The sequence below is a fragment of the Meleagris gallopavo genome, chromosome 31 (genome assembly GCF_905368555.1).
Source record: "Meleagris gallopavo chromosome 31, MGAL_WU_HG_1.1, whole genome shotgun sequence".
In the NCBI taxonomy this organism is placed as follows: domain Eukaryota; kingdom Metazoa; phylum Chordata; class Aves; order Galliformes; family Phasianidae; genus Meleagris; species Meleagris gallopavo.
Window position 1 is genome coordinate 1,220,980 of NC_139434.1, and position 23,327 is coordinate 1,244,306.

General features: G+C 62.0%; 1 protein-coding gene across 9 annotated transcripts in view; it reads right to left on the reverse strand.

The window, feature by feature from the left end:
• LRP1 (LDL receptor related protein 1) overlaps window positions 1-23,327 on the reverse strand; it is a 63,032-nt gene that overhangs the window by 19,482 nt on the left and 20,223 nt on the right. For 5 of the 9 annotated variants that reach the window (XR_014880256.1, XM_085212230.1, XM_085212229.1 and 2 more), the window contains exons 7-43: window positions 16,773-16,935; window positions 16,424-16,646; window positions 15,057-15,246; window positions 13,860-14,003; window positions 13,512-13,748; window positions 13,235-13,415; window positions 12,854-13,076; window positions 12,536-12,725; window positions 11,880-12,005; window positions 11,534-11,674; window positions 11,327-11,452; window positions 11,102-11,218; window positions 10,950-11,030; window positions 10,175-10,225; window positions 9,087-9,254; window positions 8,610-8,792; window positions 8,289-8,489; window positions 7,941-8,186; window positions 7,490-7,687; window positions 6,858-7,062; window positions 6,607-6,771; window positions 6,113-6,357; window positions 5,905-6,036; window positions 5,601-5,828; window positions 5,331-5,505; window positions 4,753-4,847; window positions 4,487-4,636; window positions 4,162-4,302; window positions 3,942-4,070; window positions 2,961-3,092; window positions 2,722-2,856; window positions 2,522-2,651; window positions 2,261-2,387; window positions 1,928-2,079; window positions 1,699-1,823; window positions 1,223-1,594; window positions 223-412 (exon numbers count right to left, since the gene is read on the reverse strand). Coding sequence is in view for 8 of the 9 variants with exons in the window: in XM_085212230.1 (XP_085068356.1) it covers window positions 223-412; window positions 1,223-1,594; window positions 1,699-1,823; window positions 1,928-2,079; window positions 2,261-2,387; window positions 2,522-2,651; window positions 2,722-2,856; window positions 2,961-3,092; window positions 3,942-4,070; window positions 4,162-4,302; window positions 4,487-4,636; window positions 4,753-4,847; window positions 5,331-5,505; window positions 5,601-5,828; window positions 5,905-6,036; window positions 6,113-6,357; window positions 6,607-6,771; window positions 6,858-7,062; window positions 7,490-7,687; window positions 7,941-8,186; window positions 8,289-8,489; window positions 8,610-8,792; window positions 9,087-9,254; window positions 10,175-10,225; window positions 10,950-11,030; window positions 11,102-11,218; window positions 11,327-11,452; window positions 11,534-11,674; window positions 11,880-12,005; window positions 12,536-12,725; window positions 12,854-13,076; window positions 13,235-13,415; window positions 13,512-13,748; window positions 13,860-14,003; window positions 15,057-15,246; window positions 16,424-16,646; window positions 16,773-16,935 (6,217 nt within the window). In the remaining variant the exon portion in view is untranslated. The remainder of the gene's footprint in view (window positions 1-222; window positions 413-1,222; window positions 1,595-1,698; window positions 1,824-1,927; window positions 2,080-2,260; window positions 2,388-2,521; window positions 2,652-2,721; window positions 2,857-2,960; window positions 3,093-3,941; window positions 4,071-4,161; window positions 4,303-4,486; window positions 4,637-4,752; window positions 4,848-5,330; window positions 5,506-5,600; window positions 5,829-5,904; window positions 6,037-6,112; window positions 6,358-6,606; window positions 6,772-6,857; window positions 7,063-7,489; window positions 7,688-7,940; window positions 8,187-8,288; window positions 8,490-8,609; window positions 8,793-9,086; window positions 9,255-10,174; window positions 10,226-10,949; window positions 11,031-11,101; window positions 11,219-11,326; window positions 11,453-11,533; window positions 11,675-11,879; window positions 12,006-12,535; window positions 12,726-12,853; window positions 13,077-13,234; window positions 13,416-13,511; window positions 13,749-13,859; window positions 14,004-15,056; window positions 15,247-16,423; window positions 16,647-16,772; window positions 16,936-23,327) is intronic. The other 4 variants (XM_085212236.1, XM_085212233.1, XM_085212234.1 and 1 more) reach the window with 1 other exon arrangement.

Sequence of the window (23,327 nt, forward strand, 5' to 3'; positions counted from 1 at the left end):
AGGGAAGGGAAGGGAAGGGAAGGGAAGGAAGGGAAGGGAAGGGAAGGGAAGGGAAGGGAAGGGAAGGGAAGGGAAGGGAAGGGAAGGGAAGGGAAGGGAAGGGAAGGGAAGGGAAGGGAAGGGAAGGGAAGGGAAGGAAGGGAAGGGAAGGGGACAGTGCCATTGCGATCCCCATCTCCCTGCCATCAATGTGTTGGCCCAACGCACCCCTCCTCCACTCACTTCTGGCACTCATCGAGCACGAAGGCACGAGGGTGGTCGTCCCCTGACATGGTGATCACCGTTTCCCTCTCGAAGGCCCCCAGGCGGCTCTGGTCCACGGTGTGCCTGGTGATGGTGGAGGTGGTGTAGCTCGTCCAGTACAGTGTGTCCCAGCCACGGTGGTACGCCAAGCCCTCCACCGAGCCCACGTCTGCAGAGAGAGGATGGGAAGCGGTGAGCAGTTTGGGGTCCAAAGCTGAAGGGGGGGTCTGCTCTGAGGAATGGGAGAACTGAGGGGACACACTGAGGGCAGAGCATGGAAATCCTTCCTTCCAGCTCCTCGGCCAGGAACCTGAGCTGCACACCCAGCCCTCCTCCCCATTAATGATCAACAAAAGCTTTAATGAAGCAGCAGTGAGAGATGGAACCTGCTCTCCTGGTCTCAGTAATAAAAGCCACCTCGAGTGCCAAATGTAAATACGCTCATTAGTGAGAGTGTTTATAACCCTCGCTGGAGGTTCTCCCTGGTGATTCAGAGCAACAGCCACAGTCCTTCCTACAGCTGTGAGAGCCAAGGAAACCAACCAAGTGCAAAACGAGGGCTGGAGGTGAGGCCTGGGCTGGGTAAGGTCTGCTCAGCCCCCACACAGCTCTGCCTGGCCATGAAGTGCAAACAGAGCAGATCCCAAATCTGCTGCAGCGTGCGTTTCTGGAGCAAAGCGCACCCACGTGCACGGCTGAGCCTCGTGATGCGCTTTCTGTGCCAGAGGGAGCACTGCGACTGCTCCTGACATCCAAGGCCTCTGCCACAGAGGAGGCTGAGAATTCCCAGCTGAGCTCAGCGAGCGTCACTCCAAACACCAAAGAGTCACAGAACATCCCGTGCTGGGAGGGACCCACAGAGATCACCAAGGCCGACTCCAACCAGAACCAAGGAAAGGGAAACTCAGGCAACACACGTGGGAGCTTGGGAGGAAGGGGGGCTGAGAAGAGTTGGGTCTGAGCCCCACAGGACACTCACTCTCAACAATGGTTTTGCGTCCCGTGCCGTCGTCGTTGATCTGCTGGATGTTACCGAAGTGGATGTCGCTGTAGAAGATGCGGTTGCTGCCTTTGGAGCCGTAGCGGTAATCGAAGGCCAAGGCGATGACGTTCTTCATGTGCTCCGCATCCTCGAAGGGTTTGATGGGAGCGTTGAGGTTGTTCTCATCCGACAGGTGGATGCTCTTGAGGATGGTGCGCTCTGAGTACAGCAGGTAGCCATCATAGTCGCGGCAGCTGACGCCGTCCTCGGCCAGCATCCCATGGGCGCAGGCGCACGTCCGCTGCCCCCCGCCACGGAACAGGCACAGCTGCTGGCAGCCACCGTTGTTCTGAGCGCAGATGTTGGTGCCTGGGTGGATAGAGGTGCTCGGATCTCTGCCCTGAAGGCACAGCGTCCCGACAGTGCCCTCCCCACCCCACGCCCGGCCCCATAGGCACTCAGCCCCGACAGACCCTTCTGCCGCGCGCGGTTGAAGACTTTGATGTCCTTGAGCTGCACGCCGATGCCCGTCCGCAGGGACACCGACTCGGTCGCGTTGTCTTTGCTGCCTCTCTTAATGGAGCCATTTGCGTGGGTCCTACAACAGGAACCGGTCGTTGTGCGGCTCGGCCCCAGCAGGGTCTTCTGCTCTGAGCCCATCCCCACCAACCTCCCCAGCAGTGCTGGCTGTGGGGACCCCACCTGTCGCTCCAGTAGATGTAGTCCTCAAAGACTGACACGGAGAACATGTCCATGTTGTTGCTGGACAGCACCACCTCACGGTTCTCGCCAGTCTCCAGGTCTATCCGCTCGATCTTGTCTGTCCGTGCATCACACCAGTACAGCTTCCCATCCTGAGGAGACGAGACCGGTCAGCAACGGTAGAGCGCAGACGGGGCCGACCCCGAGGCGGGCCCACACCTCCACCCCGTCTCAAGGCTCAAAGCGCAGCCCTGGGCTGCTGGGTGGTCCCACAGCTCCCAGCACCGCAGGCACCAGACCCTCCATGCACACTCCTCTCCTCCCCACACACACCTCGTAGTCGACAGATATCCCATTGGGCCAGCTGATGCTGACATTCACTAGCACCATCCGCTCGGTCCCATCCAGGCGCGAGCGCTCGATGCGGGGGTACTGCCCCCACTCCGTCCAGAACAGATACCTACGGGGGACGCAGCAGTGTGACCACAGGGCCCATTGGCAGCATCCTCCTGCTGGAGGTGGAGGACCTCAACCCATCCCCCAGGCAGCAGCTCCCCCCACCCCCCAGGACGCTGACAACGTGCATTTCCTCACCCCTTCTCTGGGTGCACAGTGATGGCCCGCGGTTTGTCCAGCCCCTGTGAGATGACCACGTAGCGGAAGGATCCATTCAGCCTGGCCACCTCGATGACATCAAAGCCCTGATCTGTCCAGTAGATGTTTCCTGCACAGAGGGTCTGTGAGCGCCCATCCACTGCCCCTCAGCTCCCCCCCTCAACGCAGACCCCACTCACCCGCGATCCAATCCACGGCGATGCCCTCCACGCGCCCAATGCCGTTGGTGACCACATCCTCACGCCACGTCTGATCCCTCTTGGCACGGCTGATGGTGCTCAGCCCCATGTCCACCCAATAGATGGTGTCATTCTCTGCAGAGGGCTCACGTCGGTGACCGCCGTTGGGGCCGGGGGTGCGATCGGACAGGAGCTGCACCGACCTCCCCAGCAGCCCCGCAGCACAGCCCACACCTCACCTGCGTGGAAGTCGATCCCCACGGCCAGAGAGGTCCCCGACACCGGAACGAGGGCGTCTGATTTGTCATTGGGGTCCAAAGGAATGCCACGAATCCCCTCGTGGACAGAGTAGAGGAGGAAGGAGCCGACGCCTGCAGCACATGGGGATGGTGAGGGCAGCGCTGGGCACATCCCACCGACAGACGCCCACCAACAGATGGATGTCCTTCACGCCTCTGCTTTGCTCACGCCCCTGCCTGATCACGGACTAAGCGGGTGAACATACAGGGGAACAGCTGCCCTCACACAACCAGGATGGGCTGTGGGTAAAAGAAGGGAAGGAGACGCCCTAAATTGAGAATCGACACAGCTGGGGATGGGATGGGGCCTCTGACCGTGGGGCAGCAGCAGAGAACGGCAGCAGAGCCCCTCCTGGCTTCACTCCGTGACCAGGGCTGCACCCAGAGAGGTCTGCATTGCACTCCCCAGCTCAGGGCCTCACACAGCAGCGCTGACCCCCAGAGCTCCTTATGGGGCACTGACTCCATTGTGGGTCCGGGACAGACAGACAGACAGACAGACAGACACAGCCGGCCCCCCCCCCCCCCGCTGCCACCCTCCAGCTGAGTGCTGGCACAGCACGCTGCACCACGGCCAGGGCAGTGTTGTTATTCCATCCCTGCCCTGACCCAGATGGTGCCGTAACTCCGCCAGCGCCGGCCAAAAGGACGGAACACTGTGCACACAAACAGCCTTTGAGAGGCGCTGGCACTGAGCACCACGGGGGAGGGCTCTCTTTTCTCCAAGGATGACGGTGGCAAATGGGGCAGAGCTTTGGGAGCAGCTAGGAGGCACCATTCGCAGCTGCAGGGCTGGGACTGCACAGCGACTTCAGCGCCTCAGGGACCAAAGCCAACACCAACACCACGCTCTCCATCGCCCCTTCCACGCGGCGCTGAGCCCCAGTGCTGCCCCACAGACGTGGGCACAGCAGCACTCACCTTCACAGGACTGCTGCCCGCTCTTCAGGCTGTAGCCAGCGGTGCACATGCAGGAACGAGAGGACTCTGAGGTGGGCAGGCACAGCTGCGAGCAGTCGCCGTTGTTCACGCTGCAGGGGTTTATCCCGGCTGGATGGGGAGGTGAAGGGTGAGGGGTGACGCAGGGCGGGTGCCCCCCGAGGACCCCCCGCTCCATGCAGCCCCCCCACCAGCCGCTCACCCTGCTGGATGCTCTCATCATACACCTTCATGTGCATCACCAACGTGGTGCTGTTACGCAGCACCGTCACCTCCGTCCCGTCCTTCTTGTTGCAGGTCCCCATCCTCTCCGAGGCCTGGTCAGCCCACCACAGCTTGTCCCCTGCGTGCAGGGCCAGGAGCATGCAGCGGCTTCCCCCATCCCCTCCTCCCCCTGCAGCAGAGCCACGGCTCCACACGGCTTTAAGGCGACGGCGTGGAGGGAAGGGGCTGTGCCCACTCTCTCAGGGAGCAGCGGCAGGCCAGGAGGAAGGCCAGGACCCCGCGGCCCATCCCACAGCTCTCACCCATGATGGCCAGCGCGGTCGCCTTGCTCAGCTGACTCTTCACTGCCACGATCACCTCCAGGTCGCTGCCATCCAGGTTGCATCTGTTGATGGTGCCATTGCCGGAGCTGATCCAGTACAGTTTGCTCTCGGGGTAATCAATGGCCAGACCTGGGGATGAGGGAGCAGCGATGTCAAAAGGATTGACACCATCAGGAGGGGAGGGCGGTGCTGGCAGAGCAGATGGGAGCCCCCAGGTTCAGGGCGACGCAGGGGGACATCCGTACCAACAGGGCCCTTCTGGTTGGTGAAGAGAAGCGTGCGGTTGCTGCCATCCATGTTGGCCACGCTGATGTTGTCCCCGTCCGTCCAGTAGAGCTTCCTGCAGTGAAGGAATGGTGAGCTGGGAGGGGGGCTGAGCCCCACAGAGACGGCCCAACCTGTGTGCGTCAGCCCAGAGCCTGGCACCCAGCACCAAAACCCAGCACCCAGCCTAGAGCCCAGCACCCAACTCAGCACCCTATACCCACTACCTACAGGTGCAGGCTGACGGCTCCGTCCCTGGGGAGCCCAGCCCTGCAAAGCTCCATGCACGCTGCTGCAGCTTTGTGCACACACCCGTGGGACACACACGTTGGCACCCGGCTCCTCACACACACCCCATGCATGCATGCAGCAGAACGCAGCCTGCTCCTTCTTGCGCGCCCCGCAAGCACCACCCGCACCCATCTCCCCTCTCACACCTCCCACACGCGCCGACACACGTGGTGCACAACCTGCTGCCCGCACCACACGTGTGCCGCGTCAGCTGCACTCTCACGTGTGCCCACTGTGGCACTCTGACGCTCCCAGGCCCCACACGTACCCATGGAGGGGGTGCACCACCAGGCAGTGGGGTTTATCCAACCCCTGGATCACGGCGTTCTTGAAGGAGCCATCCAGCCGCGCCACGTTGATCTGCTTCTTGTTGGTGTCGTAGCTGGTCCAGAAGAGGTTTCTGGAAACCCAATCCACAGAGAGGCCGTGAGCGTTCGGCAGGTCTGAAAAGCAAGGGGAGGGACAGAGGTCAGCTCGGGTGCACGGGGCCGTGCAGGAGCTGCGGGCTGCCCCACGGGCAGAGCTCCCTTGCGCCCACCCGCAGACACGACGGTCTCCACGCCGGTGCCGTTGATGAAGGCTCTTTTGATGGTCTGCGTGCGCACGTCGGACCAATAGATGCGCTGCTCCACAGCGTCGTAATCCACCACGGTGACGTTGTCGATGTCAGGGACGGTGAAGGAGATGATGTAGTTGTAGTAGGGGTTGTCGATGTCCACACCCCGGATCTCCATCTGCCGTGCGTACAGCAGGAACTTCTTAAACTCTGCGGGAAGAGGGCATTGTGGTGGGACCTCAGCCCTGGGAGGGGGCTGAGCGCATCCCCGCGCCCGCAGCCGCACCGTAACACGTGGTGTTGTCCTTGTCCAGCTTCATGAGGTGGGGGCAGGCACAGGACAGCGTGCGGTTGTAGTTGATGAGGCAGAGGTGGGAGCACGGCCCCTTGCCTCCGTTGGCTTCGCAGGGGTTGGGCGCTGCGGAGAGGACGGGGTGTCACACAAACACAAGGAGCCCCATCCCCCAGCGTGCCCCCCACCCCCCGAGGCTCACCCAGGGGCTGCCGGGAGGGGTGGTACACCTGCAGGTCGAAGGGCTGCGTGTTGGTCCTCTGCACCACTGTCACGTTGTGCCCCGTCCATTTATTGGCCTTGGCCAAGGTGTTGGTGCGCCAGTCGGTCCAGTACACCTCTCCTCCATAGAGGGTGACAGCAAAGGGGTGTGAGAGGTACTCGTGGCCCCGCAGCACCTCGATGTGCCCCGTGCCATCGTACAAGGCTGAGTAGATGGCATCCGACCTGTGCCCAACAGATGGGGACAAGGGGTGAGAGGCACGGCGCTGAGCTGCATTGCACACCACAGCCCCCAGCGCAGAGAAAACCCAAAGCAAAGGCTGGAATGTGTCACAGACACCAACACCCCATGCAGAGCAAAGGCTGCAAGCCAAGCAGACAAAGGGCAGAAGGGTGCAGCAGACGTTGGGGGGGGGAGGGTGAGGATGGGCACCACCCAGTGGGGGCTGCAGGGCAGGGGGGACCCGACCCCACCTGGCATCGATCCAGAGGATGCGCTTCTCCAGATAGTCCACGGTGAGCCCGTTGGGCCACCCCCCAGAGCCCGTCTCCTTGTGGATGGTGCGCCGGCCCGCACCGCTCATGGAGGCGGCCTCAATACGGGGCAGGCTGGCGTCCCAGTCCGTCCAGAAAAGGATCCTATGGGAACAGTGGGGCAGCGCTCAGTGGGGACGCAGCAGCACCGCGCTCCCCCCGCAGTCCCAAGGAGGGTGAGCTGCTCTCACCCATAGCGGGGGTCCAGGGCGATGGCCCGGGGGTGCTCGATGTCCCCCGCCAGCAGCGTTGTGCGCATGGTGCCGTCCAGCTTGGCCACCTCGATCTGGTCCAGGTTGCTCTCCACCCAGTAGATGTTGCCGGCGATCCAATCCACCGCCAGGCCCTCTGGGGTGGCCAACCCGTACTGGATCACCACCTCGAAGCTGGTCAGAGCTGTGGGGTGCAGAGCAGCGGGGCTGAGGCCGGCTGCCCCCCCATACACCCATCCCACCCTCATCCTGAACGGGTCCCCCCGGCTCAATGGGGACAGGTGGTGGGGACACATCTGAGATTTACGCCCTCCTACAGCCGGCCCCGAACCCCAGGGGATGCAGCCCCACATCTGCGGTCCTTCCTGCCCCTCTGCAGCACCACAGGCATCAGAAAGCACAACCGAGTCGGGGCCCCAGGCTTTGTGCTCCCAGCTGCTGGGCTGCAATTACTATTAGAGAAGCACTGGGAACACTAATTAACTCCTACATAACGAGCAGCTTTGGAGAGCAGAAGGGATGATCCAGATCACCAGAGCTGTGGCGCTGCACCGAAGCCCTTCATTCCCAGGGCCCTATCCCGACCCCTGCAGCACCCCGGGACTACACACCCCCATTCTCCAGCAGTTTGCCCCTGTAGATCTTGTCCTCCACCACATCAGTCCAGTACAGAGAGCTCTGGTTGAGGTGGAAGTCCAAGGCGATGGTGTTGCGCAGCCCGGGCACCAGGACGCTGTAATCCCCGCGGTGCAGATCGATACGACGGATCTCGTGGCGGTTGGAGAAGATGATGAACGGTTTGAAAGGGTCTGGGGAACACAGGGAGAGCTCAGAAGAGGATGGGGACACAGCAGAGGGACCGACAGACCTCAGTGGGGGACAGCTCTGCCTCACGTCCCCCCTGTCCCACAGCAGCCAGCAGACTCTCGGCGCTGCCGACAAAGCAGGAGCCCAAAGTCTCAGAGCCCTTCCATCCCCCCAGGTCCTGCTCGGTGCTGTAGGATCAATGCCACCCAGAGGAGGCAAAGCCACGAGACCCTCACACCCCCCCCCGGCACCCACCGAGGCTGCGACAGCTCTCGCCATCGGGCTCCAGCATCCAGCCCTCATAGCACGAGCACTTGACGTTGTACTTGTCCTGCTCGCACTTCTGGCTGCACTTGAGGTGCTTGGCGCAGTAGCTCTGGATCTGGCAGGTCTTGTTGTCAGCTCCCAGCTCCATGCCCAGGGGACAGGAGCACACGATGCCCTCCCCAGGGGCCACGGTGCAGTTGTGGCTGCAGCCACCGTTGTTCAGAGAGCACTGATCTGCAGGGAGGGGAGGGGATGCGCAAGTCAGCTTCATCCCTGCGCATGTCACCTCCATCCCTGCACACAGCCGGGTCACCCCATGCCCAGCACCCAACTCACCGCACAGCTCGCCCTCGTCGGAGCCGTCCCCGCAGTCATCGGATCCATCGCAGAGCTTCTCTGGGGGGAGGCAGATGGAGGTGTTGTTGGCACAGGTGTGCGAGGGCGGTTTGCACACCAATGACTCGCAGTTCTCCTCGTCCGAGTTGTCCTCGCAGTCGCTGTCCCCATCACAGACCCACGCTTTACTGATGCAACGCGCTGCAGGAGGGAGGAAGGAGGGATCAGACCCAGGGATGGCAGTCGCTGTGCCCCCCGTATCGAGCCCAGGTTGACCCCAGTGGGACACAGTGATGAGGTTCCCCTCTGCCCCACCCTCACCCGAGTCCTTGCAGCCGAATTTGACGTTGGGGTCGCAGACGTGGGTCACCCCCTCGCAGTTTTTCTCGTCACTGGAGTCCATGCAGTCGGTGTCACCGTCGCAGCGCCAGCGCATGGGGATGCAGAGCCCATCCAGGCGGCACTGGAACTCGTCGGTGTGGCAGCCCCCGGGTGGGCGCGTGGCTGTGGGGGGGGGGGCACGCAGCTCAGCGCCTGCACCCAGGGCTGGGGAGGCTGGAGAGGGGCAGCAGTGGGGCCAGAGAGGATGGGAGCTATGGGTGCACCCAGAGGGAGGCAGAAGCAGCAGGATCCCCTGCACGAGGGCAGCAGAGCCCACACCATGAGACTGCTCCTCTGCGCCCATCTCTCTGCCTGGCTGTGCCCACCTCCCCATTTCTACCACCCAACCCCCACTGTCCCCACCCCCCAGAGCAGGGATTCAGGAGCAGCAATCAGCTCGGCCAGCCCTGGGCTCACCCTGGTTGGTGCAGTTGGCGTGAGTCTCGTCGCTGTAATCCCCGCAGTCGTTGTCCCCATCACACGTCCAATGCACGGGGATGCAGCGCCCGCTGTTGCATTTGAACTGATTGCTGGAGCAGGAGTGGCTGCAGCCCGCCTCGTCGCTGTTATCCCCGCAGTCATTGTCTGGAGGGGGGTGGGGGGAGAAAGGAGAGTAAAGGACTCAGAGAGCACCCAGAGCTGAGGGGGGGCCGGGCAGAGGCAGCGGGAGAGGGGTTGGGGGGGAGAAGCGGGGAACAGCGGGGTTTGGGCAGAGCACACAGACAGACAGATGGACGGACAGACAGACAGACGGATGGACACAGAGTGGTGGCAGCCCCTCCGGTGCTGGCAAAGCGACCCCCGCAGGGGTGGCCGGGCTGCACGGAGAGCCCCACGGCTCCCACCCATCCTCCGGTCCCCTCCCAACCCCCCCAACACGCTCACCAGGCGCAGCCACAGCACCGGTGGGAAACGAAACACAGAAACTGCATAGATCAGCCATGGACCTGGGGGGGGAACTCGGGGTGGGGGAGCTGGGGGGCACCCAGCGCCGATGGAACGTGGGGGGCAGCGCGGTGAGCACGGGGTGCAGCCGTGGGGACACAGCACGGCCATGGGGGGATGCCAGTGGAAGGAGCCCCAGCTGCCACCGGTGGTGATGGGGATTTGATTCTGACGATGCCGTGGCAGAGCACCCCACCACCTCACCCTGCGCCCGGTAACGTGGCTGCCAGGCTCACTGACAGCACTGCACAGCTCTGCTCTGCTGATGTCTGCTCAGCTTCTCTGCCTCCCCTGTATGGGGATCCTCAGCATGAGGGGGGTGGGCAGCGTTGGGGGCTACGCCCTCACTTGCGCAGCGCAGGAGACCCTCCCTGACCTCTAGCCTGAGCTTCCCCACAGACTGCATATGGGGAGCACTGCACCAAGCCGTGAGAGCCACTGCTGCAGCATCTGGAGAGAGCCAGCCTGAGGGGGCTGCGGCACTCCGGGTGTGGGGGCAGGATTTGGGGGTTGTGTGGGGGCCAGGGGAGGGGCCGGTGCATGTTGATCTATGCACTAACCGGTAGGTTTTGGACAGTTCTTTTCGTCAGAGCCATCCCCACAATCTTTTTCTGAAACACAGAACCAACCAAGACAGGAGGGTGGGCACAATGACAAACACAACGCCACGCCACGGCACACGCACAAACAGCAGCACAAGGATGGACACACTGACAGGGACACACAGACACACTGAGCTGAGGGAGGGGAGATCAGAAGCGGTGGAGGTGTTGGGGCCAGGGGGGTCCTGCTGTCACTGCAGCCCCCTGCCCTTGGCTGCACCTGGGTGGGGGGAGACAGGAAACCCACAGCCCCTCGGCGGAGCAGCTCCGGGGGGGCTGACCCAGGGGCCTTGGGGGGCTCCGGGGCGCAGCTTTCACCCCACAGCTCTCTGCTCATCCCCTGCGCACACCAAGCTCGCTCTGCGGCTCAGCACACGCCTCACCCGCTCCGAAGCCGCTAATTAACCCTAACAACGCAGAGCTGGTAGGAAGAGGGAAATGAACCTGTGGGGAAGGAGGGCGGCCTGGGGGCAAACCCTTCTCCCCAGCCCTGACCGCAGAGCTGAACCCTTCGCTGCCTTCCCAGAATTTTGGCACCTTGCAAACAGCGCCGCAGTGCGCCCTGCCAGGCTGCTCCTGCAGCCCCACGCAGCCAAGGCAACGTGGGTCTCAGCGCTGCAGCTCAGCCAACACCTCCCTGCCCTGCTCTGGTGCTCAGCAGGAGCGCCCTGCAGACAGGTGCCGGCTCCAAGTCTGATCTCACCATCCCTGCCTGCCCCTCCCAGCCCCTTACCGTTGTCGCAGCGCCAGTTGATGTTTATGCAGCGGCCGTTGTTGCACGTGAACTGCGTCAGGGGGAAGCAGGTGGGGTAGGCTGCAGAGGAGGGAGAGGCACAGTCAGCACAGCCACAGTCCCTCCCCTGTCCCGGAGGGACCCCCACTCACCGCACGATGCAGATTCATCCGAGCGGTCCCCGCAGTCATCATCCAGGTCACACGTCCAAGAGATGGGGATGCAGCGCCCGCTGGCGCAGGAGAACTGGTTGGGGGAGCAGGTCCGGGCTGGGCAGGTCAGACAGACAGATAGACAGACAGAGCACCATCAGCCAGCAGCACCCAGGGAGAAGAGCCCCCCCCAGGCCCCAAAGCTCCCCCCCACGAGCTCCTCACCCGAGCAGGTGGAGTTGGACTCGTCCTCGTTGTTCCCGCAGTCGTTATCACCATCGCACAGCCAGCGGTTGGGGATGCAGCGGTTGTTCTTGCACTTGAAGCGGTCCGAGGGACAGGTGTGCTGGTCTGTGGAGGGGGGGACACGCTCAGGATCGGCCTATTTCCCCCCCCCCAGGCCCCCAATCTCACCACGGAGGGGTTACGCACGGCACAGCTCGGGCGCCTCATCGCTGTTGTCCAGGCAGTCGTTGTCCCCATCGCATTTCCAGCGCTCCTGGATGCAGCGGTTGTTCTTGCAGGCGAACTCTCCGGGCTGGCACTGAGGAGGGGGGATGTAGGAGGGGTTGGCTGCAAAGGAAAAGCAGAGTTGAGGGAACGGCTGTAACCAGGAGGCGTGGGGACAGCAGCGAGGACCACCTGAGTCCCAACGCCCACATGGCCGCCCCACAGCTTCCAGACACACCGCAGCCGTGAGCACAGCAGGGCAGGACGCAGCCCCTCAGCGTGGAGATGCAGACCCCCACATCCCCCCCACCCCCCGGGGAAGCCGTACCCTCACAGGTGACAGAATCTGCTCCCAGGATCTGATCCTCAGCGCAGGCGCACTGCCGGCCCCGCGGCGTGGCCAAGCAAAGGCTGCTGCAGCCACCGTTGTTGACTCGGCATTTGTTGGAGCCCACTGTGGGGACAGAGAGGGGCAGCAGAAAGGGGTTCAGCACTCAGATGGTTGCCGGCTCAGCTCCCCGGGACCCACAGTGTGCTCCAGAGCTGGAACGCAACTGCAGAACCCAATTCACGGGCACTGGGGGACTCCCAGGGGATGTGGATGCCCCGTCCATCCCTGGAGGTGTTCAAGGCCAGGTTGGATGGGGGCCCTGGGCAGCCTGGGCTGCTGTGAAATGGGGAGGTTGGTGGCCCTGCACGCAGCAGGGGGGTTGGAGCTCCGTGATCCTTGAGCTCCCTTCCAACCCCATTCTGTGATTCTGCGATTCAGGCGCTGAACCAGCCAGCAAGACCAGGAGGGAGAGGGGAGAAAGGAGAGAGGAAAGGAGGGAAGGATGTGGGAAGGATGTGGGATGGAAAGCTGAGTGTCCAGGATACAACCAAGAGGCGGACAGCTCTTCAGTAGGGCCTTGCCTCCCAGCCTGCCCCTCCTCCAGACCCCCCAACCCCCTCCCCCAGGCCATGGGTCCCTGCAGCACTGCTCACCTTGCTGCTGCTGAGCATCATACATGCGGATCTCGAAGATGGGCGGGCGCTCGTTGCGCAGCAGGCTGACAGCCTTGGAGCTCTGGTCCAGGCGGTAGATGCTGCCGCTGCGGTACTCGGTCCAGAAGAGGAAGCTGCTGTAATGGCACAGCCCGAAGGCGTGATTCAGCTCCGGGCCCTCATAGACGATCTGCAGGTGTGGAAGGAAGAGGACTGCAATCAGATGCGCCCGTGGGGCCACGCCGTGGGGCAGGATGAGGATGGGCAGAAGGCGAGTCAACCCCGAGGCCAGCGGGGAACCTGGGGGCACCAACCCACCTTCCGCTCGGTGCCATTGAGGTAAACCATCTCGATGCGATCGTAGAAAGCATCCACCCAGTAGAGGATCTTGGCTGGGATGTCCAGGCTGAGCCCGTTGGGCCACAGGACGGTTTTGGAGGTGATGAAGACGTTGCGGTTGGAGCCGTCCATCCAGGCCCGCTCGATTTTGCCCCTCTTGCTGTCCTTTGGGTCCTCCTCCCAGTCTGTCCAGTACATCCACCTGCAGCCAACGTTGCCATCACACACAGACCCACCCCCTGCAAACAGCACCTCAAAATCCCATATACATCCCATGCCCATCCCATACACACCCTATACACAGCCATGAGGTGCCCCCCCCCCCCCGTTTGTGCCCCCCAGGCCCTGCCCTGTGCCCACCCATTCAGAGGATCCACCACAATGGCTCGTGGATGCGTCATCTTCCCCTCAATCAGCGTCTTGCGTGTCTGAGCCGCCTTCTCCAGCCGCGCCACGCTGATGGTCTTTTTGGGGCCGTCGTCGGTCCAGTACAGGTTGTTCCCCATCCAATCCACGGCGATCCCTTCCACGTTGTGGATTCCTACGGGGAAAAACAGCGTTAGGAAGCAGCGTGAGGATGAGGAGCGGCGCCAGCCCTGCGGTGCTCAAGGCGCCATCCATCCCCACGGCAGCGCACCGTCCTTCAGGATGGTCTCCCTCTCCGTGCCGTCGATCTTCTGCCTCCCGATCAGGTAGCTGGTGGTGTCGGCAAAATAGATGAAGCCGGTCTCAGCGTGGAAATCCAGAGCACGCGGGTTCATCAGGTTCTCGATGGGGATCATGTGCTCATCCGGCACTTTGGCCCCCATGTCCATCCCACGGATGATGCCGGGACGCCCTTTGCCGTACACCAGGAACAGCTCGTGCTCGGGCTCTGCGGGGACAACGGGGCAGCTCCAACACCGGATGGGAATTTGGGCTGTGCGTGGAGGGGGGGGTTGGAGGGCTGCGTGCCCCCCCAGGGCAGCGCAGGCTCAGCACTCACTTTTGCAGGACTTCCCATCGCTGCCCAGGCTGAACCCGGAGCGGCAGCGGCACGTGCGGCTCTTATGGCTGTTCCCCAGCAGGCAGATATCAGAGCAGCCCCCCGGTTTGCCAAACTGGTCGGGTTCACAGGCATGGCTCCTCACTGCAGCGACAGAGAGCAGAGAGGGGCTCAGCACAGAACACCATAGAGCCCCACGTGCCCGGCCCTGAGCCCCCAGAGCACACAGAAATCCCCTGATTACTTTTATATCCTGGAAAATGCCAGGCGGGCTGCTGGCACTAAGAGGATTTTCAGTGTGTAAATTGATTAACTGCAAGAATGGGGCTGGAGGTGGAGCAGCATTGGGGGGAGGGAGGAGGGGAAGCACACAGCATCACTGCCTGCAGCTCTGCTGGGACCTGCGGTGCTCACAGCCCCATCGTGGGGATGGGCAGCCATGAATATTCCACAGTGCTGCCCCTGTTCTGAGTTCCCTTCGCTCTCCAGTGAGGGCATTCATCACCCGGCCTTGGGATGGCTGACGCTTCCATCCCTGCTGCTCCCATCTCCTCGCCTTCCCTCCTTCCATCTCTCTCTTTCCTTCCATCTCTCTCCTTCCTTCCATCTCCTCTCCTTCCAACTCCCATCCTATCATCTCCTCTCCTTCCACCTCTGCTGCTACCATCCCACACCAGTGACACACACAGCCCACAGAGGTGCCAGCTGCCCCAGGAGCCATACCCAGCAATACCCCCAACCCCGAGCTGCCCACCGCCTCGCATCCCTCACCTCACACACTGTGCCACTACCAAAGGACCTCATCCCATCCCATCCCATCCATCCCATCCCATCCCATCCCATCCCATCCATCCCATCCCATCCCATCCCATCCCATCCCATCCATCCCATCCCATCCCATCCCATCCCATCCCATCCCATCCCATCCCATCCATCCCATCCCATCCCATCCCATCCCATCCCATCCATCCCATCCCATCCCATCCCATCCCATCCCATCCCATCCCATCCCATCCCATCCCATCCATCCCATCCCATCCATCCCATCCCATCCCATCCCATCCCATCCCATCCCATCCCATCCCATCCATCCCATCCCATCCCATCCCATCCCATCCCATCCCATCCCATCCCATCCCATCCCATCTCATCCCATCCCATCCCATCCCATCCCATCCCATCCCATCCCATCCCCACCTGTGGGCTGCCGCCGTTGGTGGTAGATGTGCAGCGCGCCGCCCTTATCCACACGTGTCACCACCTGGTACTCCGTGCTGTTGAAGCGGTTGACGCGGATGACGCTCGTCTTCTGCTGAGCGTTGGCGTTGTCTGAGTTGGTGGCATACAGGTAGTTCTCAAAGACTGTCAGGCCGTAGAGGTGCTCGATCTGAAGGCACAGAGAGCGGTCAGCACACGGAACCCAGCCTTGGGGTACTGCTGTGCACTGTGGGGCAGGAGATGGGGGTCCCTGTGTGTCCATAGGGCAGGAGATGGGGGTCCCAGTGTGTCCATGGGGCAGGAGGTGGGGGTCCCAGTGTGTCCATGGGGCTGGAGGTGGGGGTCCCAGTGTGCCCATGGGGCAGGAGATGGGGGTCCCAGTGTGCCCATGGGGCAGGAGGTGGGGGTCCCAGTGTGCCCATGGAGCAGGAGATGGGGGTCCCAGTGTGTCCATGGGGCAGGAGGTGGGGGTCCCAGTGTGTCCATGGGGCAAGAGATGGGGGTCCCAGTGTGTCCATGGGGCAGGAGGTGGGGGTCCCAGTGTGTCCATGGGGCAGGAGGTGGGGGTCCCAGTGTGACCATGCGGCAGGAGGTGGGGGTCCCAGTGTGTCCATGGGGCAGGAGATGGGGGTCCCAGTGTGTCCATGGGGCAGGAGGTGGGGGTCCCAGTGTGACCATGCGGCAGGAGGTGGGGGTCCCAGTGTGTCCATGGGGCAGGAGATGGGGGTCCCAGTGTGTCCATGGGGCAGGAGGTGGGGGTCCCAGTGTGCTGTGGGGCAGGAGATGGGGGTCCCAGTGTGTCCATGGGGCAGGAGATGGGGGTCCCAGTGTGTCCATGGGGCAGGAGGTGGGGGTCCCAGTGTGCTGTGGGGCAGGAGGTGGGGGTCCCAGTGTGCTGTGGGGCAGGAGGTGGGGGTCCTGCTGTGCACCACGGAGCAGGAGGTGGGGGTCCCAGTGTGCTGTGGGGCAGGAGGTGGGGGTCCTGCTGTGCACCACGGAGCAGGAGATGGGGGTCCCAGTGTGCTGTGGGGCAGGAGGTGGGGGTCCTGCTGTGCACCACGGAGCAGGAGGTGGGGGTCCCAGTCTGTCCATGGGGCAGGAGGTGGGGGTCCTGCTGTGCACCATGGGGCAGGAGATGGGGGTCCCAGTGTGCCCATGGGGCAGGAGGTGGGGGTCCTGCTGTGCACCATGGGGCAGGAGGTGGGGGTCCCAGTGTGTCCATGGGGCAGGAGGTGGGGGTCCTGCTGTGCACCACGGAGCAGGAGGTGGGGGTCCCAGTGTGCTGTGGGGCAGGAGGTGGGGGTCCTGCTGTGCACCACGGAGCAGGAGATGGGGGTCCCGCTCACCAGGATGCCCTGGATGATGGTGTGGCGGTTCTTGCCCTCGTAATCCACCACCTCGATGTAGTCCAGGTAGGCGTCAGCCCAGTACACCAGGCGGCTCACCAGGTCCAGGGTGATGCCGTGTGGGAACACAATCTTACTGTCCACCAACTTGGTGCGGTTCTGCCCGTCCATATCGCAGCGCTCCACTTTGGGGATCTGCCCGTAATCCGTGAAGAACACTTTGCTGCCAGGGAGAGAGAGATGGAGCTCAGCACATGCGCTGCACGGCCTCCCTGAATGCTTGCAGCTGATGCATGCGAGCTGCTCCCCCACCGGAACCCCCCCTTCCCGGCCCCGTAGCCATGCTCACCCCATGGCCGGGTCCAACGCGATCCCTTTGGGGTTGTAGAGCTCCAGGTCCAGCAGGGTGACGCAGGTGAGGCCGTTTTTGTTGCAGACGAAGATCCGGTCGTCGATGTCATCCACGAAGTAGAAGTTGCCTGTCAGCCAATCGATGGCCATCTGCTCCACGTCTGTATGGGGGGGCAGGGATGGAAATGGGGGAGGTTTGTCGAGCAGGAGCCCCATTGCCCGTGGAGCAGCCCCACGGGGGGGGGCACACAGCACAGCGCACAGAACCGCACAGAGATGGAGGCAAAGAACCTCAGAAGTGATTTAAATCATAGGGGACCCCCCCTGCCCCACTCCCTGCAGTGGACGGGGACACCCACAGCTCCATCTGTCCAGGCCGACCCTACAGCAGCCCATCCCAAAGAGCTCTCCTTACATCCTCACATCCCATCCAAATCTCCCATTTCGGTTTGGGGCCATTTCCCCTCTCCCTGTCACGCAGACCCCAATGAAGGTTCCGTCCCCTTCCTCCCTACGGCCCCAGTTGGGGTCCCTGGAGCTGCACTGCCCACATGAGCGCTGTGCCCACGGGGGAGGGCTCTGCAGGTGGGGATGGCTGTGTAGGGTGAGCAGCATGGGGCTGGGGTTACAGCAGTGGAATCAGGATGCAGTGTGGGGTTGTAGCAACGGGGTTCAGGTGCAGCACAGGGTCGGGGTGCAGCATGAGATTGGGGTGCAGCAGAGGGGTTGGGGTGCAGCAGAAGGGTCAGGGTGCAGCAGTGGGGTTGAGGCGCAACGGTGGGGTTGGTGCACAGCATGGGGTCAACATGCAGCACTGCACAGGAATGGAGCAAAGAAGGCTGCGGGGTGACCTCACTGCAACCTTCCAGGACCTCAAAGGAGCCTGCAGACAGGAGGGGATCAGCTCTTGGGAAGGGGAGAAACAGCAGGACGAGGGGAACGGCTGGAAGCGGAGGGAGGGCAGCTTTCAGTTGGCTGTCAGGGGGAAGTTGTTTGCTGTGAGAGTGGGGAGGTGCTGGAACAGCTGCCCAGAGAGGCTGTGGATCCCCGTCCATCCCTGGAGGTGTTCGAGGCCAGCAAGGATGGGGCCCTGCTATTAAATGCGGAGGTTGGTGGTCCTGCATTGGTGGGGGCTTGGAGCTCCGTGATCCTTGAGCTCCCTTCCAACCCAATTCTGTGATTCTGTGAATGCAGCACAGGGTTGGGGTGCAACAAGGGGTGCAGCAGTGGGGCAGGGGTGCAGCACAGGACTGGAGTGCAGGATGGGGTCGGGGTGCAGCAGTGGGGGCTCAGCCCCACCCCCAGCCCAATGGAGCAGCGGGGAATGGCAGCAGCTGAAGCACAGCACAGCACAGCACTGCCCAGAACTGCACAGCACGGCGCTGCCCAGCACCTCCATAGAGAGGAGCACTGCACCAAAGGAAGGAACACCAAACATTCCCCCACACTTCAGCAGTTGGCGGCAGCGCAGCGCTGACTCACAGTCATAGGACGGAGTGCAGCCATATGGGGGGGGGAAGCACATTGAGGGTCCTCTGGGACCGTGAGCCCCCCCAGCAGCTGTGGGCACAGCTGGGCATCGCCCAGCCACTGCCTGCAATGGGGGCTGTGCTGCTACGGGGCTGGGGGGGGGGGGGGTCGGACCCCCACCCAATGCTGGGGGTGACGCACGCTGCTGCTCCTCACCCAGGCTGTATTTTTGCAGCTGGAAAGCATTACGCTCCTCAAAGGCTTTTGTTTTTCACATCCCCATCCCACCCCCTCCTCTGCAGGAATCAGTTCATAAGATCATTACTGTTATTAATAATTATTACTATTATTATTTTCCATCTTTTCTCGGGGCTTCGGCTCCACCCGGATCTCCCCTCACTTTCTGCACACACTCACTCAGCAGACGGACCCCTCTTATAACCCGCAGCCCCTGCTGTGCCAAACCCCCCCATCCGTGGGCCCCCCCGTATCCCCATTCCCCCCCATCCCTATCCCCATTCCCATGGGGTGTATGTGGGGGGGGGGGGGGGGTGCAGCCCATGGGGGGGGTCCCCCCCCCCTTCCCTCCTTGCTCAATCTGCTCCGGGTGTTGCAAAGCATTGCAACATTGCACACGGACACATTTCCTCAGCTCCATTTATTTGCTCACGTCTGGAAAAGGACTTGGGGGGGGGGGGGGGAGATGGAGGAAGGGGGGGGGGGCTGAACTTTAGAGGCTGTTCCTGGAAGAACTGCGCTGCTCAGAGCTGCAGTGCAGCACCATGGGGGCCGGGGGCGGCCAGACCTGCACCAGGAACACACAAATCCCCCCCCCAATTGCTCCCCCCCCCACCCCCAATCTGACCCACACAGACGCCGTCGCCGCAGAGATTTTGGGGAACCGTTTTTGCTGAGGCAGCACAGAACTGCCCCCACTTCCCCACCCCCACCTCCCCCCCCCCCCCCAGTGTGAATCAGTCGCTCAGCAAACGCATCCATGGCAGCAGGAAGGAAACGCAACCTCAGCTCTGACTCAAACATTGCAACACCACTCCAGGATGGATGCAATGGAGATCATCACCTCAAACCCCCCAGTGCTGCAGGGATCCCGAATCTCAGCTGCCAGAAGGGAGCGCACCCCAGGAGCGGGAACATCCCAGACCCCCCCAGCATCCCCCATCGCAGAGCCCATCTGAAAGCCCCCCCACCTCCCACCCCTCAGTGACCCACGAGGTCCCAGCCCTGCGCTGCTCCGCGTGCAGACGGGGGGAGCAAAGCTCAGTTCTGTTGCTGCTCTTTGCAGGGGGCAGCGGGGAGCCCTACAGCCCCCACCCCACAGCCCCATCCCCAGCCCCCAGGCTCTGCTCCACAGCTCTGATCTCACAGCCCCGGCCCCTACCCCTACCCACGGTCCCCAGCCCCCAAGCTGTCAGTCCCAGCCTCACAGCCCCACAACCCCAGACCCCCCCCCTCCCACAGACCCCCACCCCATGGTTCCTACAGCCCTCCAGCCCCCAACCCCAAAGCCCCAGACCCACAGCCTGAGTTCCAGACCCACACCCCCATTCCCTGCCCCACAGCCCCCAGCCCACAGGCCCTGCTGCACAGCCCCAGCCTCACTGCCCCAGCCCCCACCCCCCAACCCCGGTTCCAGCCCCACAGCCCCCACCCCACATCTCCAGCCCAGGGACCGCCAGCACACAGCTGCCATGGAGAAACCCCAAGAAAAGCCACTGTATGTTTCAGTTCAGAAATGTCCCCAAAGAAGAGCGGAGGATGGTAAGGAATGCCCTCCCCGGGGCTCCATGTTGGGTCCCCTCCTTTCTTAACACCAGAGTGATTCGTCCCATACATTCACATCATCCCATAACCTGAAGGAATTTCTGCCTCATCCCTCCTCGCCCATCCGCCGCCCTGCGGAGCACAAAGCGCCTCTGTGACAGCAAAGGGCTCCGTGGAGAAACGTTGCTTCCTTCATTAAGGTGTGCTAACGAGACAGGGCACAGCCACAAAGCCACCCTGATGGGGACAGTGGGATTACGGGGTGGGATGGCACTGTGCTGTGTGTGCGTCCCCAGACCCCTCCCCTATAGGGCGCATGGAGCACTTGGGGGCTGCTGCCCACCCCTCCGCCCGCAGGGGTGTGAATGGGGATGGGTTGAGATGAATGGAAGGTAACTGAGGTGCTGCTAATTAATTGCTCAGGGTTTAACGAGGCCGTTCCATGGGCAGAGCTGCTCGTGGCTGTGAGGGGGGAGCACCCCCAGACCTCCATGGGATGCTGCAGGAACCCAAAGGGGTCCCGGGATGGACAGATGGACATACAGACGGATGCGTGGTGCCACCTCTCTGTGCTCCACAGGATCCCCAATTAACGTGGGAATTAATTTCGCCCATTGATCTCCAGCAACGCGGAAACAGCGCTGCGCCTCTGCTGGGGGGCATGGAAAAGTGGGGGGGGAGGGGAAGGGGCTGCAGCCTGACCCCCCCAAATTCACAGCACCGAGCTGCAGCTGCAGCCCCCAGCAATTTGCATTGCATTGCCCATTCCTGCAGCTCACTGCACTGCACTGAGCAAAGAAGCAGAGCAGCAAAACAGAAACACAAAGAAAGCGATCCGTGCATGGAACGACGCCCATCCCTCCTTCTTGCCAAGCGCGTCCATAGCGGAGCCTCTTTCTTGGCTGCAGGGAGGAAGAAAAACAGCCCTGCATGCAAAGCGGGGCAGGAAAGCATTAATTCCTCCCTGCAATCCATTCACCCTGCAGCTCTGCTGCTTATTGGTTGGGTCATGGAGAGCAACGGGGCTGAGATGGACTCAATGGAAACCTCCTGGCCACGCGCGTTGAGATGGATGCAGCCCGGGAAGGGACCTGAATAACGGGCCGACTGCTGTTGTTTAAGGCTTATAACGCAGCCAGGATGGAAAGTTCTGATATTTCAAACCCCTTCCTGGGGGTTTGGTTTATGAAAGGCAAAGAAAACCTTGAGATGAGAAATGATAAATCAAGAGAGATCTGCAGCCCTTCGCCAGCAGCAGCAGTGCTCCAGAGCGCGCAATGGAATGCAATGCAGCACGAGGCAACGCAATGCAGCACGAGGCAACGCAATGCAGCACGAGGCAATGCAATGCAGCACGAGGCAATGCAATGCAGCACGAGGCAATGCAATGCAGCACGAGGCAATGCAATGCAGCACGAGGCAACGCAATGCAGCACGAGGCAACGCAATGCAGCACGAGGCAACGCAATGCAGCACGAGGCAACGCAATGCAGCACGAGGCAATGCAATGCAGCACACGGCAACGCAATGCAGCACAAGGCAATGCAATGCAGCACGAGGCAACGCAATGCAGCATGAGGCAATGCAATGCTGCACGAGGCAACGCAATGCAGCACGAGGCAACACAATGCAGCACGAGGCAACGCAATGCAGCACGAGGCAACGCAATGCAGCACGAGGCAATGCAATGCAGCACACGGCAACGCAATGCAGCACAAGGCAATGCAATGCAGCACGAGACAACGCAATGCAGCACGAGGCAATGCAATGCAGCACGAGGCAATGCAATGCAGCACACGGCAATGCAATGCAGCACACAGCAATGTAATGCAGCACAAGGCAATGCAGCACAAGGCAATGCAATGCAGCACAAGGCAATGCAGCACAAGGCAATGCATTGCAGCACGAGGCAAAGCAATGCAGCACGAGGCAATGCAATGCAGCACGAGGCAATGCAACGCAGCACACGGCAATGTAATGCAGCACGAGGCAATGCACTGCAGCACGAGGCAACGCAATGCAGCACAAGGCAATGCAATGCTGCACAAGGCAATGCACTGCAGCACGAGGCAATGCACTGCAGCACACGGCAACGCAATGCAGCACGAGGCAACGCAATGCAGCACAAGGCAATGCAATGCAGCACACGGCAATGCAGTGCAGCACGAGGCAATGCAATGCAGCACACGGCAATGCAATGCAGCGCAAGGCAACGCAATGCAGCACGAGGCAACGCAATGCAGCACGAGGCAACGCAATGCAGCACAAGGCAATGCAATGCTGCACGAGGCAATGCACTGCAGCACGAGGCAATGCACTGCAGCACACGGCAATGCACTGCAGCACGAGGCAATGCACTGCAGCACGAGGCAATGCACTGCAGCACGAGGCAATGCACTGCCCTGCAATGCAACGCCTGCAGTGTTTGGGGCAGCAAACCCTGAACCCACAGCTGTGGCCGTGCAAAGCACTGGCACCCAAAGGGAGAGGAGAGGGGTCTGTGTGGGACCCCCGGTGCTGCCGTGGGGCCCATAAGCAGATTGGGTTTTGCTTTCTTCTCCTTGGAAGTCCCTTGGAAGCCCAAACTCCAAAGGAATTGAGGAAATACATGGAGAGGTTGGAATCCAGTGGAGCAAAGCCCCGGGATGGGGCAGGGGTGGGGGTCAGCCCCCAGAGAGGTTTCTGCAGCCCCCGGGATGGATCTGCTCCATGGTGCTGGGGCTCCGTGCTCAGCAGCACACACTGCTTTCTGTCCTTGAATGCATTCGGTGCCTGCCAGGATTTCCCCCTGATTAGAAACAGGGCTGGAATTCTCACACAGAGCAGGGGAGGGATTGAGAAAGAGAGGAAGGGAGGAAAGAACAAGTTCCCCTTTCTGCAGCTCGGCGCGGGCAGGAAGGATGGGGCCGGGGCTCCTGCGTGCTCACAACCCCGTGGAGAAGGCAGCACCGGGCAGGGAAGGAGGAACTGAGCTCCAAAGCGATGCTGTTCTGCTGCTGGTGGGGTTTTACCCTTCTTTCCCTAAGAGCAAAAGGTGGGATGCTCCTGGGGGCAGGGAACGGGCAAGGAGCTAAACCACAAAACAGCATTTGGGAACAGAACGTCTGCACTGTTGCACTGAGGGCTCAGCAGCACGAGGAGATGGGAAAACAACGCTGCAGCATCCAGCAGCCCTGGCCAAGCCTGGTTAACAGCATCCAGCACAGCTCCCATGGCACAAGTGACACCAGTCATCTCCTCGCAAGGACACAGAGGGGACACAAAGGGTCCGGTGGCACCGGGCTGCTGCTCTCAGCCCTGC